At 62.7% G+C, this 17,185-nt stretch overlaps 1 protein-coding gene and 2 non-coding genes across 6 annotated transcripts; all 3 read left to right on the top strand.

The window, feature by feature from the left end:
* Positions 1–1,944: 1,944 nt before the first annotated feature.
* Positions 1,945–16,680, top strand: TNPO2 (transportin 2). 4 transcript variants are annotated; one of them, XM_062179512.1, is made up of 25 exons: positions 1,945–3,152; positions 4,512–4,623; positions 5,688–5,763; positions 5,862–6,011; positions 8,861–8,967; positions 9,094–9,227; positions 9,308–9,389; positions 9,467–9,589; positions 9,702–9,820; positions 10,478–10,538; positions 10,653–10,821; positions 11,049–11,201; positions 12,520–12,745; positions 12,960–13,131; positions 13,422–13,508; positions 13,585–13,692; positions 13,775–13,933; positions 14,740–14,827; positions 15,046–15,144; positions 15,483–15,578; positions 15,745–15,850; positions 15,948–16,047; positions 16,124–16,198; positions 16,282–16,412; positions 16,490–16,680. In XM_062179512.1, the coding sequence occupies exons 2-24, from the start codon at positions 4,525–4,527 to the stop codon at positions 16,387–16,389; spliced, it is 2,697 nt and encodes an 898-aa protein (XP_062035496.1). In that variant the 5' UTR covers positions 1,945–3,152; positions 4,512–4,524; the 3' UTR covers positions 16,390–16,412; positions 16,490–16,680. The 4 variants fall into 4 exon arrangements, with proteins under 4 accessions (XP_062035496.1, XP_062035498.1, XP_062035497.1 ...); XM_062179514.1 differs by having other exon boundaries at positions 1,946–3,152; positions 15,775–15,850; positions 16,490–16,678; XM_062179513.1 differs by lacking the exon at positions 1,945–3,152 and adding an exon at positions 3,476–3,495.
* Positions 12,804–12,873, top strand: LOC133750126 (small nucleolar RNA SNORD41). Its single transcript, XR_009864647.1, has one exon. It is a non-coding gene; the product is annotated as a small nucleolar RNA SNORD41 (small nucleolar RNA).
* Positions 14,899–14,973, top strand: LOC133750133 (small nucleolar RNA ZL2). Its single transcript, XR_009864653.1, has one exon. It is a non-coding gene; the product is annotated as a small nucleolar RNA ZL2 (small nucleolar RNA).
* Positions 16,681–17,185: the final 505 nt, after the last annotated feature.

The raw sequence follows: 17,185 nt of genomic DNA, 5'->3' as shown, positions 1-17,185 counted from the left end.
CCCCTACTGCCTCCCAGGCACATTATTTGGAAGCTGAATCCGAAGCCGAGCTGGGACTTAAACCCAGGAGCTCCTGTGTGGGCGGCCATTGTCTGCAGTAGCAGCATTAACTTCTCAGCCACAACAGCTGCCCCCAAGGTAGGGTCTTTGAGGGCAGCGAGGAAGCGTGTCCCAGGTGGAAGGAACAGCTTGTGCAAAGGCAGGTCAGAGAGTGGCCCTCCTGGGGTGCTTCAAGGAGACTTGGGTCCCGGGGGCAAAGGGCAGACTCAGTGTGGTCCTGGTGGGGCGCCCTTGTCCTCAGAGCTCAGCAGATGCAGCCTTGGGAGGTTGGGGTGGAGCACCTGCTATGTGGGGATAAAGCAGCTACAGAGAGAAAAATCCCTGGCCTTGCCAATCTGACCTTGGTGGTGGTGGGGCCCGAGATGGAGGGTTGGGGAGACCAGAAACCACACATCAGATGGCCATGCATTCTACAGGGGGGCCCGGAGGAGACCAGAGATGCCCCAGTGTAAGTTAAGTTGGTCTGGGATGGGTGGGAACGGCAGGCAGTGCAGGAACAGGATCGGGGCTCCGTGGAGTGTTCCAGGCAGAACAGCCGGTGGGTGCAAAGACTGGGGGGTCGGAAACCAGGCGTCTCGGCTTGTGAAAGAAGAAACCAAGATCAGGCTGCAGAACTGGACACTCCCTCCCTCTGTCCCTGTGTACACACCTGCCTTTCCCACCCACTCCCGCGATCTCTCCCTCCTACTTGAGGGGACGCTGGGGCTGGAGAGTGTGTGTGTGTACACGCGCGTGTGCAACGGGCAGCTACCTTCTCTTTGAAAGCCAGCAGCCAGCCCCTGGATCTTTAAAAAGCAACCAGCGAGCGAAGTAGGTCGGCCCTGCCCCAGCTCAGCCTCTATTTTAAAGTGTCAGGAGGAGCTGGAAGTGCAGGCGCCTCCTTTCACAGCCCTTAGCCGGCTCTGACCTGGGAACAAAATTCAGGTTTTGGTGAGTCACACAGCCCTGGCTCCAACACTATTTTGGTGCCTGTTAGGCTGTGTGATCTGGGATGAAAATTCATTTAGCCTTTCTATGGCTCGGGTTCTTTATATATACATATATTTTTAAGTAATAGATGAAGGGGTGAAATACAGGGGCTTCTGGAGCAAGGACCACGTTGACACGGCCAGCTTGAATCCTGAGATGGCTGATAAAACCACCATTGCTTCTCTGGGCGAGGGAGCCGCTCAGGCGGGAGGGGAGCCCGTTTGTGTCCCATCTCGAGTCACCCTTGGGCACCAGTTTCTTTTTTGCACGGAGCGCTCCTAACGGAAGCAGGCTGTTTTACGCATGAAGCTGCTAGAAATTGCAGTTTTTGGAAATCGCCCGATAGATAGCAAGTGCTTAAAAAATAGACGGCGGTTGGGGGCGGGGGGTGGGGAGAGGAGGGGACGGGACCTTTGTCCCAATTCAGCAAGTTCACCCGCGGCTCTGCCCCGGCTCTCCCGAGGCTGGCCTCTGGGAAGAGGAAACATTACACAAACTCACGCCTCCGAACTCGGTCCCCCATGGGGCTCCTATCTGGGGCAGGCCCCCTCCCCCGCCCCGGCTGGGCCACAAAGCTCCCGCCGCTCCCGCCTCGTCCTCTGCAGACTCCGAAACCTAGTCCCTACCCCTCCCAATCCCCCAGGTCTGGGCGGGGGCAGGGGTGGGAACTCCAGACGCCCCTCGCCCTTCCCCGCCCCCACCCCCAATCCTTTCGAGTCCAAACCAGAGCCTCAGCGCGGCGACGGAGCTGCGTTGCACGTCGGGATTTGTAGTTCCGGCTTCCACGCGGCGGGAAAGAGGGCTCTGCGCACGCGCAGATTGCCGCTTCGCGCACGTGCGTCTCCAAACCGGGTTCCCGTGCGGTCTGAGGTGGCTGCGGTCAGGAGTCCTGCCCGCTGCTCTTTTTTGGTTTGGCGGAGTGTTCCCGCACGCTGGGAGTCGGGCACCGGCCGGCCTTTCCCTGGCCTGGGACAGCCCCATAAGCAGTGTGCTCACGGGAAGTGGGCTGACACCTGTACCTCTCCTTCAAGGCTGGGGCAAAGCCCGACCCCGGGCGTCGGCGCGTGCCCCCGGGCGGGGCCGGAGCTCTCTTTAGGATGAGGACTTCGGTGCAGTCAGCAACTATTGCTTTAGGGAGGGGCCGCATACAGTGGCAGGGTGGTCCCCAGCCTTTGCGGAGTAAAAAGCCACGTTTTTAAAGACCAGTTCTGACTGGCCAGGTGGTGCCTCACTTGAACTATCTCCAAGAGAACAGACTGTGCCGATACCCATTGGGTAAGTGGAGAAACCAAGGCTCCGAGTGCAGGAGGTCTCCCGCCTGGCGTCGGCAGGGCTGGGAGGGGAAGCGGGGCGGGGGGCTCAGGGTCCCCAGCTCCTCCCCACACTGTCAGATGGCGCAGGGGTCACGATTTCTTTCTTCATGACCTTCCTTGTCCTGCCCCGAGTCTCCTGGGCAAGGACCGTCACCTCCTCCCTGCTCGAGTTTCGTATTATTTCATTTAAAATTTCAGGTCCTCGTGCTCCTCGCTGATAAACTGTCAGAATAACTACATGTGGCCGTGGCTTCGGTCCAGCTGTCTTCCCTTTGTCTAGGGTGCTAAGTCCAGAAAGCCTTTTCTGTGCTCCTCTCTTCCCAAGTGTCTGGCTAACGGGGTGGGAGGCACGGTTCTATTCTTAAAGAGGACGGGAGTGACAAAGGCGCAGCTGGCTGTGGCCGAGGGGTTCCCGGGTCTGTCGCACAGCCAACCTCCCTGTGCGCCACCGAACTTCTGGCTCTTGCAAAAAGCACCGAGCCGGCTTGGCGTTGAGACGGCGAGGAACCGAGACGTTGGGAGGACCGAACGGCTAGAGAGGCCGCACCCGTTCTGTCACGTGACTCGCTCCTGAGCGGGCCAAGTCTCCCCGCGCCAGGTCACGTGCGCCGGCGGCTTCCTCCCATTGGCTGCATTGCCCCAGTTTGAACGGAGTACGGAAGCCGCGCCGGTTCATTGACGGCCGCGTTTTTTTTTTTTCTTTCTTTCTTTTTTTTTTTTTTAATTCCCCTCTTTGGCTCCCTCCTTCCGCGCGAGTCTCTGGAGAAGCCGCATCGCAAGGCGCCGCCGCCGCCGCTGCCCGGGGCCGGGGTAAGTGGGCCTCCCTCCAAGCCGGACCCGCTCGGCCCACGCCCGAGTCTCCTCACGCCGGACTCCGGGCCTGCGCCGTGCGCGGCCCGAGCATCGGGGCCGCGCCTGACCGGGAGAGGCCGAGAACCCGGTTGGGCCCGATCCGCGAGGAAGGGAGAACGGGCTGGGCGGGGGGTGGGGGGGCACCGGGCCGAGCTCCGGGGGTGGGGGGGGTGGGGCCTCGGGGCCGGGCCAGGTCGCGGTGCCGCGAGAAACGGGCCAGTGGGGCGGGCTGGGGTCGGGCAGGAGGGGGATCTGCCTGGGAACTGCTGAGGGCCTGATTGGGGGACGTCGCGAGGATCGGGTGTGTGTAGGGGCTCGGCTGGGTCTCCCGGGGGGAGGCCGCGTTGAAAGTTGCGGGGTGGGGGAGGAAGCTCGCCGGGCCCTGGGCGGGGAAGGGGGCGGCCGGCTGGGTCCTAGAGGGGCTTTGCTGGGTCCGACGGCCGGGCGACGCTGGGATCCGTTGAGGGGGCTGCTCGGGCGGGGGGGGGGGGCGGTTCGGCCAGGCCTGATCCGGGAGTGGGGTGGGGGGAAGCTGCTGCAGGACGCAGAGGGGCTTGGCCGAACTTGATTGGGATCCATCGGCGGGAGTTACACAGCCGACCGGGGCGGAGCGGGGTCGCTGGGGAGGATTTTGCCGGACCTGATTGGGGAAGGCGACAGGGACGCGTCCGGGGGGCTCCGCTCGCGGGTTGAACTGGCTCTCTCGCAAGGGGGCTGCTCCGGGGTTACCTGGCCAGGCCTGGAAAGGCGGCGGGCGCCTGGGGTCGGATAAGGAGTGGAGGCGGGCGGGGGATCAGGGCCATTGGGCGCCTTGGGGGCCAAGCAGGGCAGCTGGGATCTGGCCGAGCTTTGGGGCCTTGATTTCGCGAGAAGGGGACCTCTCCGGGCCCGCGCTCTCGTTGTGGGGAGACCACGGGGGCCGGGGCGCTCTCGCGGCCTGGGGCGGGGCTCCTGGACTTGGAGGCGGCTGGGCCCTCGCCCAGAGAGGGAGGTGCAAACCTTAGTGCCCGCAGCCGGGGGTGGCGGCGGCATGGGCTGACTTGGGACGAGGGCTCCACACTGGGCCCCGCTGCCGCCGCCGCCGCTGGTGGCCCGCGTCCACATCCCCCCACCCGCGCTCCGGAGCCCGCGGCTGCGCGGCCAGGGATGGTGCAGCTGGCTGGGACCCCGCACTTGGGCGGGTGTGGATCGGCGGCCTCCGCCTGTCCGCCGAGGATGCTGCCATGGTCATGCGGCCGCCGCCACCTCGGAGTCTCAACCCGGGTCTCTCAGCGAGACCCAGAAGCCCAGCGTTGACCCCGGCCCCTACCCCCGCAGCTCGCCTTGAGCCATGGACTGGCAACCAGATGAGCAGGGCCTGCAGCAGGTCCTGCAGCTGCTCAAAGACTCGCAGTCGCCCAACACGGCCACGCAGCGTGTTGTGCAAGATGTATCCTTCCTGCCTTCTGGGGCTGGGGCAGCCGCACAGATGGCCACGGCCCTTGCATGCGGGGTGGTGGTGGGGGGCGGACTCCCTGACCCCAGACTTTGGGGCATCAGAGCATTTCCCAGGACAGGGGCAGGAGGGTCAGAGAAGGCTTGGGTCCCATTCCCTGAGTTGCAAGGGTTCCTTAGCCGGGTCAGTGGAGCTACAGCTAACTTTCAGGGAGCACTTGAACTTACTCCGTTAACTGTCAGTGAACGTAGGCGCCGTTACTGTACCCATTGTGCAGATGAGGACGCTGAGGCTTTGCCGCAGCAGCAGCTGCTAGTAGGCAGTGAAGCCAGGGTGGGAATTCCAGCCCAGGTGGAGAGGCGGGAGGGGTAGGTAGGTCTGAGTGAGAGAGAGTGAGCCCCAGGCCGAGGTGGTACTTGGCTTTTCTTTTGCCCCTAGTCCAAAGTTCTTTCTGTGGTTGTTTAATAAATGAAAAAAAAAAAAAATGATAGACATTGCAAACAGCCGCAAGTTGTGCTTGCACGTCTGGGTTCTGTTCTCTCTCTGGATGAAAACCCAGGCCTCACTGGAAAGCAGGCAAGGAGGGCAGGGAAGCCCCTACTCCCATCAGTCATGCGGGGTCCTCACCTTTCCCAGGGGCACCAGGGAAGCAAAGGCATTGCAGCCTCCTCCTTGCTGGAGTTTTTAAAATTTATTTATTTGAAAAGCACGCAGAGGGAGAGAGGGATCTTCCGTCTGCTCAAATGGCTGCAACAGCCAAGGCTGTGCCAGGCCAAAGCCAGGAGCCTGGAGCTCCATCGGGTGTCCCATGTGGGTGGCGGCGGGACCCAAGTCCCTGGGGCCATCTTCTGCTGCTTTTCCCAGGCGCAGTAGCAGGGAGCCGGGTCCTCAGTGGGGCGGCAGTGGCTTCACCTGCTGCTCTGCAGCTGCTGGGGTCCCCTTGCTGCGCTGTCTGGGCCTTAGGGATGGCTATGGCGGGAGTGTGCTCCACGGCCGGATGGGGTGGGGGTGTGGGGGGGGAAGACCCCTGTCTCCCAAGCCCCTTAACCGCCCGCCAGAAACTCAAACAACTCAACCAGTTTCCCGACTTCAACAACTACCTGATCTTCGTCCTGACCCGACTCAAGTCCGAAGGTAATGTCCCCTGTGCGTCCCTTGCGGTCCCCACCACCTTCCTGCACCAGGCCCGGGGTGGGGGTGCCTGATGACAGTGGACTCCCCCCCCCCCCCAGATGAGCCCACGCGCTCCCTCAGCGGCCTCATCCTGAAGAACAATGTGAAAGCACACTACCAGAGCTTCCCGCCGCCTGTGGCCGACTTCATCAAGCAGGAGTGCCTGAACAACATTGGCGACGCCTCCTCGCTCATCCGGGCCACCATCGGTGAGAGGGGCGGCTGGGTGGGGGCGGGGGCGGGCGGCCCCTGAGGCCCCCCGGCGCCTCACTCCTAGTGCCAGGGAAAAGGAGCGGGCGGGACTCGAACCACTATCCATAAGGGATGCTAGTGCCGCAGATGGAGGCTTAGTCCATTATGCCACAGCGTCAGCCCCACTGAAGCCATTTTATCTTACAATTTTTCACTCCTGCTGAATATCAGCCCTATTTGTTAGCAATTTTACATGTGAAATCTCCATGGGTTTTTTTTATAAAGATTTATTTTACTTATTTGGAAGGCAGAGTTAGAGAGAGAGATTTCATCCAATGGGTCGCTCCACAAATGGCCACAACAGCTAGGGCTGGGCCAGGCCAAAGCCAGGAGCCAGGAGCTTCTTCTGGGTATCCCACGTGAGTGCAGGGCTTGGGCCATCCTCTGCTGCTTTCCCAGGCCCTTAGCAGGGAGCTGGGTTGGAAGTAGAGCAGCTGGGACTCGAACCTGTGCCCATATGGGATGTCGGCACTGCAGGCGGCAGCTTTACCCCCCATGCCACAGCGTTGGCCTAAATCTTCATCAATTTGAAAAGATGACTTTTTTTTTTAATGATTATTTATTTTCATTTACCCAAAAGGCAGATCAACAGAGAAGAAGAGGCAGAGACAGATCTTTCAGTGCTGGTTCACTACCCCAATGCCCACAACAGCCAGGGCTAGGCGAAGCTGAAATCAGGCGCCTTAGAGCTCCATCCGGGTCTCCCTGGTGGGTGGCAGCGGCTGAAGCCCTTGGCCGTCTTGCTGCCTTCCCAGGTGCATTAGCAGGAAGCTGACTGGGAAGCAGAGGCGCCTGGACTTGAACCAGTGCTCCAATATGGGATACGGGTAGCACAAGTGGCAGCCCAACCCACTGTGCCACAGTGCCCACCTCTAAAAGGCTGCTTTTGAAAGGAGACTAGGAGGCCAGTGCTGTGGCTTAGCGGTTAAAGCCTATGCCTGCAGGGCTGGCATCCCATATGGGCACCGGTTCTAGTCCCGGCTGCTCCACTTCCCATCCAGCTCTCTGCTATGGCCTGGGAAAGCAGTGGAAGATGGCCCAAGTCCTTGGGCCCCTGCACCCAAGTGGGAGACCCAGAAGAAGCTCCTGGCTCCTGGCCTTGGATCGGCCCCGTTCTACCTGTTGCGGCCATCTGGGGAGTGAACCAGCAGATATAGGACCTCTCTCTGTAGCTCTGCCTTTCAAATAAATAAATAAATCTTAAAAAATAAATAAATAAATAAATAAGGAGATTACATAGAACCGTTTTAAATGGAAAGACAGGCTTACTTGCTCTCGAGGGAACATAACCTTAAAATAAATGCAGTAAGACAAAAATAGTCTTAAATTGGAGCCAGACCCTGGGGCTGGCTGTGTGGCCTGCTGACTCAGTTGGAGTGTCTCCTAGCCCCAGCAGTGCCCAGTCTGAGGCTGGTGGAAGAATCTAGACTTCCTGAGTTCCGAGGCTGGTCGGATCCCACTTCTACAAGTACCAAGTGCCTGGATACAAGCATCCCTGGGTTGACAGTATCTGAGGGCCGGCGGGGCTAAGCCCGTATCAGAGTGCCGGTTCAAGCTTTGGCTGCTCTGCTTCCAGTCCAGCTCCCTGCGAATGCACCTGGGAAAGCAGCAGGCGATGGCCCTGGCCACGCATAAGATAAGCTCGAATGGAGTGCCAGGCTCCTGGCCTTGGCCGCTCCCTGCACTGGCTGTTGGCGACCATTTGGGCAGTGAATCAGTAGATGGAAGATCCCTCTTTATGTCTCTCTCTAACTCTGCCTTTCAAAAATAATTTGTTTTGTTTTTGAGAAGCAAACGGAGAGTGCTCCCATCTGCTGTTTCACCCTGCAGATGGCCACAGTGGCCGGGGTGGGGTGGGGGCAGAAGCCGGGAGCTTGGAATTCAGTCCTGGTCTCCCATAGTGGTGGCAGGTGCCCCGTCACCTGGAGTGTGGTGTTTTGGTTTGTTTTTTAAACCTCATTGGGGTTAGGAGTTCTGAGGTGCAGAGAGTTGGATGATAGGGCTGGACCTAGACCTTGGCGGGGTCCGGGGGTGGGCAGGGGGGTGGTTGCAGAGCTGGCCACAGGGTTTTTGAGGCACCTGTTTTTGAGGCAGGGTCAAGGTTATCTGAGCATTGGCTCTGGCCACCTCCCCCTCTGGGCAACACTGCCACCTAGTGGCACCACATGCTGGGTGGCACAGCTCTCACGTTTCAGATTCCTGGGGCGTTTGGGATAGGACAGATTGTATACAGCCATGACACCCTGTGTCGCTTCCCCCGTCACCTGCCTGCTCCTACCTCCTCTCACACACACACCGCCACTGCATTCCCCACCGGCCCCTTGCCCATGTGGGAGCACACCAGGCCGCCCTACCCCTGGGCCTGGATAAGCACTGGCAGATCCCCCTGCCTAGTTGCTGGTCCCCCAGATGCTCGGATGTCTCCTCCTTCACCTTCTTCACTTCCCACAGATGTCACCTGCTCGTGGCCTGTCTGGGCTGGGAAACTGCTGCTCCCCACCCCCAGCTGTTGCCATCTTTGCTGCTATGTTTCTCCCTCAGTCCTAGGCATGGGGCCTCCCACTTCTGTGGCCGGAGCTGGAGCCTGGTGCCTCCCTCTAAGGGCAGGAGGGGCCGGCTGGGGCCAGGCCGTGTCACAGTAAGGCTCAAAGGCTGTTTGCTGAGTCACTGGGTGCTACTGTGCCCGCCTCCAAAGGGGTGTGTGTGCGCGCACGTGCGCAAAGACAGCAGTGAGCAGGCGCCCCGTGGTGAGGGGCAGCCTGGCCCAGCCTCAGGCATGAGCCTCCTTGTCCCACCGTCCCCCTAGGCATTCTCATCACCACCATCGCTTCCAAGGGCGAGCTGCAGATGTGGCCGGAGCTGCTACCCCAGCTCTGCAACCTGCTCAACTCAGAGGATTATAACACCTGCGAGGTAGGCCGCCCGAGCGGGAGCGGGAGCGGGAGCGGGAGCGGGAGCCACGGTGGGAGCAGGCTGGGGCTGGGGTGCACCACGCCCACCTCTCCCTCTCCCTCCCTCTCTCTGCTCCTGTCTGCCCAGGGAGCCTTCGGGGCCCTGCAGAAGATCTGCGAGGACTCCTCAGAGCTTCTGGACAGCGATGCCCTGAACAGGCCCCTCAACATCATGATCCCCAAGTTCCTGCAGTTCTTCAAGCACTGCAGCCCCAAGATCCGGTGGGAGCCGCGACCCGGGGCCGTGGGGGGCCGGGAGGCAGGCCAGGTCAGGGGTGACCTGCGTGCCTGCTCCTCCCCAGGTCCCACGCCATAGCCTGTGTCAACCAGTTCATCATGGACCGGGCCCAGGCGCTGATGGACAACATCGACACGTTCATAGAGGTAGGCGGGCCGGCCGGCCTGGGGGCGGGCTGGGCAGGGGGAGGCCGAGGCCGCTGACCCTGATCTTGCCCGAGCAGCACCTGTTCGCCCTGGCCGTGGACGACGACCCAGAGGTGCGGAAGAATGTGTGCCGTGCGCTGGTGATGCTGCTGGAGGTGCGCATCGACCGGCTCATCCCCCACATGCACAGCATCATCCAGGTGAGCGCATGCAGGCGCGGGCAGGTGGGCGGGCTCGGGGCAGGGCAGGGGCAGGGTGGGGCATGGTGGTGGGCGGGGCGGCCCGGGCCTCAGCCGCTCCCCTGTGCCCCAGTACATGCTGCAGAGGACCCAGGACCACGACGAGAACGTGGCCCTCGAGGCCTGTGAGTTCTGGCTGACTCTGGCCGAGCAGCCCATCTGCAAGGAAGTCCTGGCCTCCCACCTGGTCCAGTGAGTACCGCCCCGCCCCGCCTCTTGGGCTGCAGTCCGCTTGGAATCCTGGGTCCCTTTAGGTCTTTGGGTATTTACTCTCGCTGCCATGACTAGGGCAGCTCGAGTGAGTTCATAAAGAGTACTTGGTGGCTGCTCGGCAGGACGAGCTGAGAAATGTGTGAGAGGCTTCAGGTGTGGCTGGATCCAGGTGCTCAGGGCATCTGAATGGCCCGTGCCTGCCTCCAGCCCCGGAGCCCCCACATGAGCAGTTGTCTCCTGAGTGGTATCTCCTTGATCAGAGGTAGGAAGGGGTAGGGGCCCGGCCGACAGCTCCGGCAGAGCAGGTTGGGAAAGTTCTCTGAGAATATCTGTTGTGTCGGCCCCGCCGCCCAGCCCCACGTCAGCTCCTGCCTCAGCCTGTGCCAGGGCCGGGTACAGTTCCAAGGGTTTTCAGGTGGCTTCCGGGGTCTGAGGGTGGCCAGGCCCGGGTCGGGAGCAGCCGTCCTGCTGGGACCCTTCCCTCTGGATGAGGGTCAGCAGCGCTTGTGGGCCTGGCACCGTCCGTGTGCCCCTGCCTGCCCCCAGGCGCGGATCCCGCCCCGCCCCTGGCCCGTGGGGTGATCCGGGGGCTGGGGGAGGGCCCTGGCATCTGCCTCCACCCCCTACCCCCTACAGGTTGATCCCCATCCTGGTCAACGGGATGAAGTACTCGGAAATCGACATCATCCTGCTCAAGGTCAGGGGGCGGGGCAGGTGCAGCGTGGGGGGGCGGGGCCTGTGTGGCAGGTGGACTGGGGTGCGGTGGGCAGCAGGTGCTCAGCCGTGCACCGTCCCCCTGCCTGGCGCCCAGGGGGATGTGGAGGAAGACGAGGCGGTGCCGGACAGCGAGCAGGACATCAAGCCGCGCTTCCACAAGTCGCGCACTGTAACACTGCCCCACGAGGCCGAGCGGCCTGACAGCTCCGAGGACGCAGATGATGATGACGACGACGATGACGCTCTGTCTGACTGGAATCTGAGTGAGTGCTTGGCGGAGAGGCGTGGTCAGGGGCGGGTTGGGCTCTGGGCCCCACCTCTGGAAATGTCAGAACATTGCAGAGCTCGTGATTGGACTCTTGAGTGCTTGGCCTGGGGGTGGGGCTGAGCTCTGGGCCCCGCCTCCGGAAGTCACTGGGTCTGGGGTGGGGCTGGGGGAGCCAGCCACATGCGTGGCGGCCTGAGCCTGTTGCTCCCCATGCCCACCCAGGGAAGTGCTCCGCGGCGGCGCTGGACGTTCTAGCCAACGTCTTCCGGGAGGAGCTGCTGCCCCACCTCCTGCCCCTTCTCAAAGGCCTCCTCTTCCACCCGGAGTGGGTGGTCAAGGAGTCGGGCATCCTGGTGCTGGGCGCCATCGCCGAGGGTGAGTCCTGCAGCTGCCTGCCCCCCTGCGTTGGCTTCCGGGCCTGAAAAGGAGCCCCTGAGCCTCCAAATGCCAGCCCTGCCCGTCATCCTCACGGGCAGGCCATCCCATGATGCTTTAAGCAGACCGACAGCAGCCACAGGGTGAGTCCGCTTCCGGACCTCCCCATCCCTGCAGTTCCCACCTGTGTAGATACAGAGAAGGTGATGTCACTTCCCTTGCCGCCACCCAGGGTGCCCCTGGCTCACAGAGCTCCTCAGATGCAAGTGCTCGGCAGCTTAACCCCTTGTGGGCCGGCACCTGGCCCTGGTTCCAGAATCCTGTAGTGCTGATGAGACGCTCAACTTGACCAATAGGACAGCTGGTAACAGGTGGCCCCTGGAATCGCCTGTCTCTAACCTGCCCTGAAGTTGCAGACACGGCCCCAGAGACCCTCAGTCTGGAGGGTTTATTTATGTTCACTTCATTTGAAAGGCACAGAGACAAAGAGGTCTTCTATCCATTGGTTCACTCCCCAAATGCCTCCAACAACTAGGGCTGGGCCTGGTCAATGCCAAGGAGCCTGGAACTCCATCCGGGTCTGCCACCTGAGCACTTGAGACCTTGCTGCTGCCTCCCAGGGTTGGCAGGAGCAGGGCGCTGCATCAGAAGCAGAGGAGTAGTAAGTCTTGTGATACGGGACGTAAGGCTACCCAGAGGACTGCAACAGCCAGGGCTGGGCTGGGCTGGAGCCAGGAGCCTGGAACTCCATCTGGGTCTCCCACATGGGTGGCAGGGGCCTGAGCACGTGGGCCGCCATCCACTGCCTCCCGGGAAGCAGGCACGGAAGTGGAGTGGCCAAGATTAGAACCTGTGCCCATCTGGTATGTGGCAGAGGCTTAGCCTACTGCGCCACAGTGCCAGCCCCGCCATTAATTTTTAAAAGGAGGAGATGAGGAGAAACAGAAATCCACCAACTGTCTCAGCAGAGCTTGAGTTGAGAGCAGCTTCCCATCCCTCTGGGCTGCTGCTTCCTCACTGTGCAGCCTGCAGACTTCGGTTTATTTATTTGAAAGGCAGAGAGCGAGAGAGTGGGAGAGAGCGAGATCTTCCATCCTCCCGGTTCACTCCCAAATGCCTGTTAGGACCAGACCTGGGCCAGGCCAAGGCCAAGAGAGTGAGACTCCAGCCCGGCCTCGCCCACATCCATGCGTCGCCACCTGTGTCATGTGGGGCACATCCTTCCCCATGCACGAGGCCAGCTGGGCTGGGCCGGGGCGCAGTCTGGCCTCGGACGCCCCAGCTGAGCTGCCCGTCCCCTGTCTCCCGCCGGCCGCAGGCTGCATGCAGGGCATGGTGCCCTACCTGCCCGAGCTGATCCCACACCTCATCCAGTGCCTGTCGGACAAGAAGGCCCTGGTCCGCTCCATCGCCTGCTGGACGCTGAGCCGCTACGCACACTGGGTGGTCAGCCAGCCTCCCGACATGCACCTCAAACCTCTGATGACCGAGCTGCTGCAGCGTATCCTGGACGGCAATAAAAGAGTGCAGGAGGCAGCGTGCAGGTGATCCTTGACTCCTGACCCCTGACCCGGAAGCCCTTCCCTCCCCCCAGCTGCTCTCCGGGATATGATGATATCTGTGACCGCTGACATGGCCCTGATGGTTCCTGTATTCGTACTGGCTGATCCCGAGAGCGCGTCTCCTGGTGGCCCCCCTGGCCCAGTGCCACCTGCCAGGCCCCACTGAAGGCCCTCGCCCTGCCCTGTCCTCCACCAGTGCCTTCGCCACCCTGGAGGAGGAGGCCTGCACAGAGCTGGTGCCCTACCTCAGCTACATCCTGGACACCCTCGTCTTCGCCTTCGGCAAATACCAGCACAAGAACCTGCTCATCCTCTACGATGCCATCGGCACCCTGGCTGACTCTGTGGGCCACCACCTCAACCAGCCGGTGAGACGCCATGGGGGTGACCCCGCCATTGCCGGCCCAGGCCAGGGATAGGGCCGTGTGACCTCGGCAAGCAGACAGGCACCCGGCTCCGCCCTTGCCCTGTCCCCTGTCTAGCGGTGGGGGAGACGTTTATGAGACAGTGTTTAGGTAAGTGCTGTGTTGGGGGTGGTCCTTAGCCACAGCAGGGACCCCAGACCTCATATGTCAGGTAGCAGCTGGCTCTGAGTCACCAGCTGCCCCTGCTAGCCAGGGAGCCCCAACATCCTGTCCCCCCTCCCCCTCCCCGGCAGGAGTACATCCAGAAGCTGATGCCGCCTCTGATCCAGAAGTGGAATGAGCTCAAGGACGAAGACAAGGACCTCTTCCCGCTGCTGGAGGTGAGCGGGGCCCCAGGCCTCCCCGCGGCCCCCCCCGCCCACCGCGGCCCCAGTCAACCAACCTCCTCCCTGCCAGTGCCTGTCCTCGGTGGCCACCGCCCTGCAGAATGGCTTCCTGCCCTACTGCGAGCCCGTGTACCAGCGCTGTGTCACCCTGGTGCAGAAGACCCTGGCCCAGGCTATGGTGAGCGCCCCTGCCCCCCACTCCCCACCCCGTTACGGTCGGTGAGGTGCCCTGACCCCCGCCTTGCCCCCTCTGTGTCCAGATGTACACCCAGCACCCGGAGCAGTACGAGGCCCCCGACAAGGACTTCATGATCGTGGCGCTGGACCTGCTCAGCGGCCTGGCTGAGGGCCTGGGCGGCCATGTGGAGCAGCTGGTGGCCCGCAGCAACATCATGACCCTGCTCTTCCAGTGTATGCAGGTGGGTGGGGTGCCCGGGGACAGGACCGAGTCCCAGCCGCTGCAGCGGTCCCCACGTACATGGGACAGAAGGGACCGCTTCTGAAAGCTTCCGCGCATGTAAGAAAGTGATGGCCCACAAAGAAGGGGAATAGAGTCTCATTCCCAAAGCAGATCATGTTGGAAATGCGTAGTAATGCGCTCTTGTGGACCCCAGGGGATTGGTTTGAGGACCCCTCCCCTCGCCCTAGTACCAAAATCCGTGCGTGCTCCAGTGTGTTCTCTACAAGGGCGTGGGATTTGCATGGGGCGTGTATACCTGAAGCCGCCTCTGGAGGACGTAGAACATGGTCAGCCGCTGTCAGACCGTGTTGTTTCTGGAGTCATGAAATGGCAGAGTCTGTGGTATGTTTGGGACGGCTGCAGTGTTTTCTAGATTGACTTGAGGAGCAGACACACAGATACACAGGGAGACAGACACGTCTCTCCTTCGTTGGGTCACTCCCCAGAGGCCCACGACGGCCTGGGCTGCGTGCCCAGGTCTGCCCCATGGGCCGCAGGAACCCACGTCCCTGTGCACTCACTGCTGCTTCCCAGGGTGTGCATTAGCAAGGAGCTGGGTATCTTAACTTGCATCGCAAACCTATCCGAATGGTTTTGGGCTATGCTGAACCTGTGCCTACTGGGAGCCAACTTGTCTGTCCTACAGGATCAGGGCCCTTGGCAAAGTCTGAGCCAGGAGCCTGCGTGCTGGGCGGGGTCAGGACGTGGGGCGGGCACTGTGCCCCCGCAGCTGCCTGTCACACTGACCCCAGTCCAACCCCTCAGGACTCCATGCCCGAGGTCCGACAGAGCTCCTTTGCCCTCCTGGGAGACCTCACCAAAGCCTGCTTCATCCACGTCAAGCCCTGTATCGGTACAGTACCCACCGTGGCCTCCGCCCCCAACCCCAACCCCGGCCCCGGCCCCAGCCCCAGCACCAGCCTCGCCCTCACGTGATGCAGAAATGCCCTGGGATGACCGTGACCTGCCCGGGTTGTATTCGTACTGTCTGACGGAGGCCTGCCTGGCCAGCTCCGGGAGCGCCCCCTGGCGGCCGTCTTGCTCAGCGCCCCCCGTTTCTCTCCCCATCAGCTGAGTTCATGCCCATCCTGGGCACCAACCTGAACCCCGAGTTCATCTCCGTCTGCAACAATGCCACGTGGGCCATTGGCGAGATCTGCATGCAGATGGGTAAGGGCTTCTCCCCATTGGTTCTTCCTGGCTTGGGGGCGGGGTGGGAACTGGTTCTGACTGGCAGCTAGCCCCGAGGACCCCTCTATGAGTGTTTTCTTTGGGGGCGGAGCCAATAAAGGCGCTGAGAGACAGTGATTGGCTTCTCCAAAGAGGCAGGGCCAGAGGGCTGTTCTGATTGGACCAGCTCATGCCCACCGGGATTGGTTGGTTGGTTTTGGCTGCTTTTCCAGGGGGTGGGGGAAGCTGGGCAGTGGTGTTTTGGGGGGAGGGGCATAGTCCGCTGGGGTTGGTGAGCTGGGAGGGGAGGAGTGGGCTGTGACAGGTGGGGCCCCCAGGCGCCGAGATGCAGCCCTATGTGCAGATGGTCCTCAACAACCTGGTGGAGATCATCAACCGGCCCAACACGCCCAAGACGCTGCTGGAGAATACAGGTGCGCGGGGCGGGGCGCCCCCCGGGAAGAGCCCCTCATGGGGCCGGGAGAGCTCGGGGGTCGGGCTGGCCGCAGGAGCCACTCCCTTGGGGCCCATGGGGCGGGGCTCGGGGCCTCGTACTAGAGGCCCCGCCACGTACCGTCCCGGGGCCACTCGGGGTTGCAGGTCGCCTGACGAGCCCCTCTGCCATTCCAGCCATCACCATCGGCCGCCTGGGCTACGTGTGCCCGCAGGAGGTGGCGCCTATGCTGCAGCAGTTCATCCGGCCCTGGTGTGTGCCTGCCTGGGCGGGGCCTGCCGCGGGGTGGGCGAGGCCTCCCAGCAAGCCCCGCCCCCTTCCCCTGGCTCACCTGGCCACCTTCCCGCAGGTGCACCTCCCTGAGGAACATCCGGGACAACGAAGAGAAGGACTCGGCCTTCCGTGGCATCTGTGTGATGATCGGCGTGAACCCCGGCGGCGTGGTGCAGGTCGGGGCAGCCGGGACTGCGCGGGCGGCGGGGCGGGGCCCGGGCGGCCCCTCACCTGGGCCCCCTCGCGTTCTAGGACTTTATTTTCTTCTGCGACGCTGTAGCCTCCTGGGTGAGCCCGAAGGATGACCTCCGGGACATGTTTTATAAGGTGAGGAGGCCCCGGGGGGGCCCGGCAGGGCCGGGCGGGGTGGAGGGGGGGCCCGCCCCTCACCCCCTCCCTGCTCCCCGCAGATTCTCCATGGCTTCAAAGACCAAGTCGGCGAGGAGAACTGGCAGCAGTTCTCGGAGCAGTTCCCGCCGCTGCTCAAGGAGAGGCTGGCGGCCTTCTACGGCGTCTAGGCGGACGGGGGGGACTTCGCCAGGTGAGCGGGCAGCCCTGGCCGGCGGGGGCCCGGTGCGGGGGGGGACCCGGGCCCTGACCCTCGGCCTCTGCCCGCAGGTTTCTGTCTGCGTCATCGTCGTCAGAGGGATTGCGGGGGAGCGCGCTGCGTCCGGAGTCGCTGAGCCCTTGGTCGGAGGGGGGTTGGGGAGGAGTGAGCGGGACCCAAATCCAGACGCGGCCTTCCCTGTCGGGTCACCTGCCTGGCCACTGTGGGTGGGGCAGGGGGAGGGGCCTCCACGCTCAGCCTACAAAACGGGAGGGGGGTGGGGCTTGATGGCGGGCTAGAGGGAGGGTCCCCCCGACCTCTAAAACCCGGGGTCGTCTCAGGCAGTCTGCTGGGGCCAACCAAGAGGGCGGGAGAAACCCACAGGGCCGGCCGAATCCGGCCTGGGAGGCGGCGAGGAGGGGGCGGCAGGCGGGGAGGGAGGGGTCCGCGCGAACCCAGCCGGGTGGGCCGCGCCCCGCTCCCCGCCTGCATGGAGACTAGTTAGTGACCCCCTGAGTTAACCCGTAAGGCCTTCCGTGTAACCTGCATCTAGAGTTTAAGAAGCTTCTGCTGTTTTTGCCGGAACCGGCGGTGACTGGGGAGGGCTGGGTGGGTTGTGGGGGGGTGGGGGCGCCGGGCCTCGGCCGGGACCCCCGGAGGGGGCCGGGGGTGGGGTGGGGAGGAGGTCGGCCGCCTGGGGCCGCCCTTGTCAGCACGTGCACGCTTTGGACCTGCCCCGCACACTTCCTGTGGCAGCCCTGGCCCGT

This window comes from Lepus europaeus, chromosome 20 (genome assembly GCF_033115175.1).
Source record: "Lepus europaeus isolate LE1 chromosome 20, mLepTim1.pri, whole genome shotgun sequence".
Classification (NCBI taxonomy): domain Eukaryota; kingdom Metazoa; phylum Chordata; class Mammalia; order Lagomorpha; family Leporidae; genus Lepus; species Lepus europaeus.
This window is presented reverse-complemented; position numbering and strand designations above follow the sequence as displayed.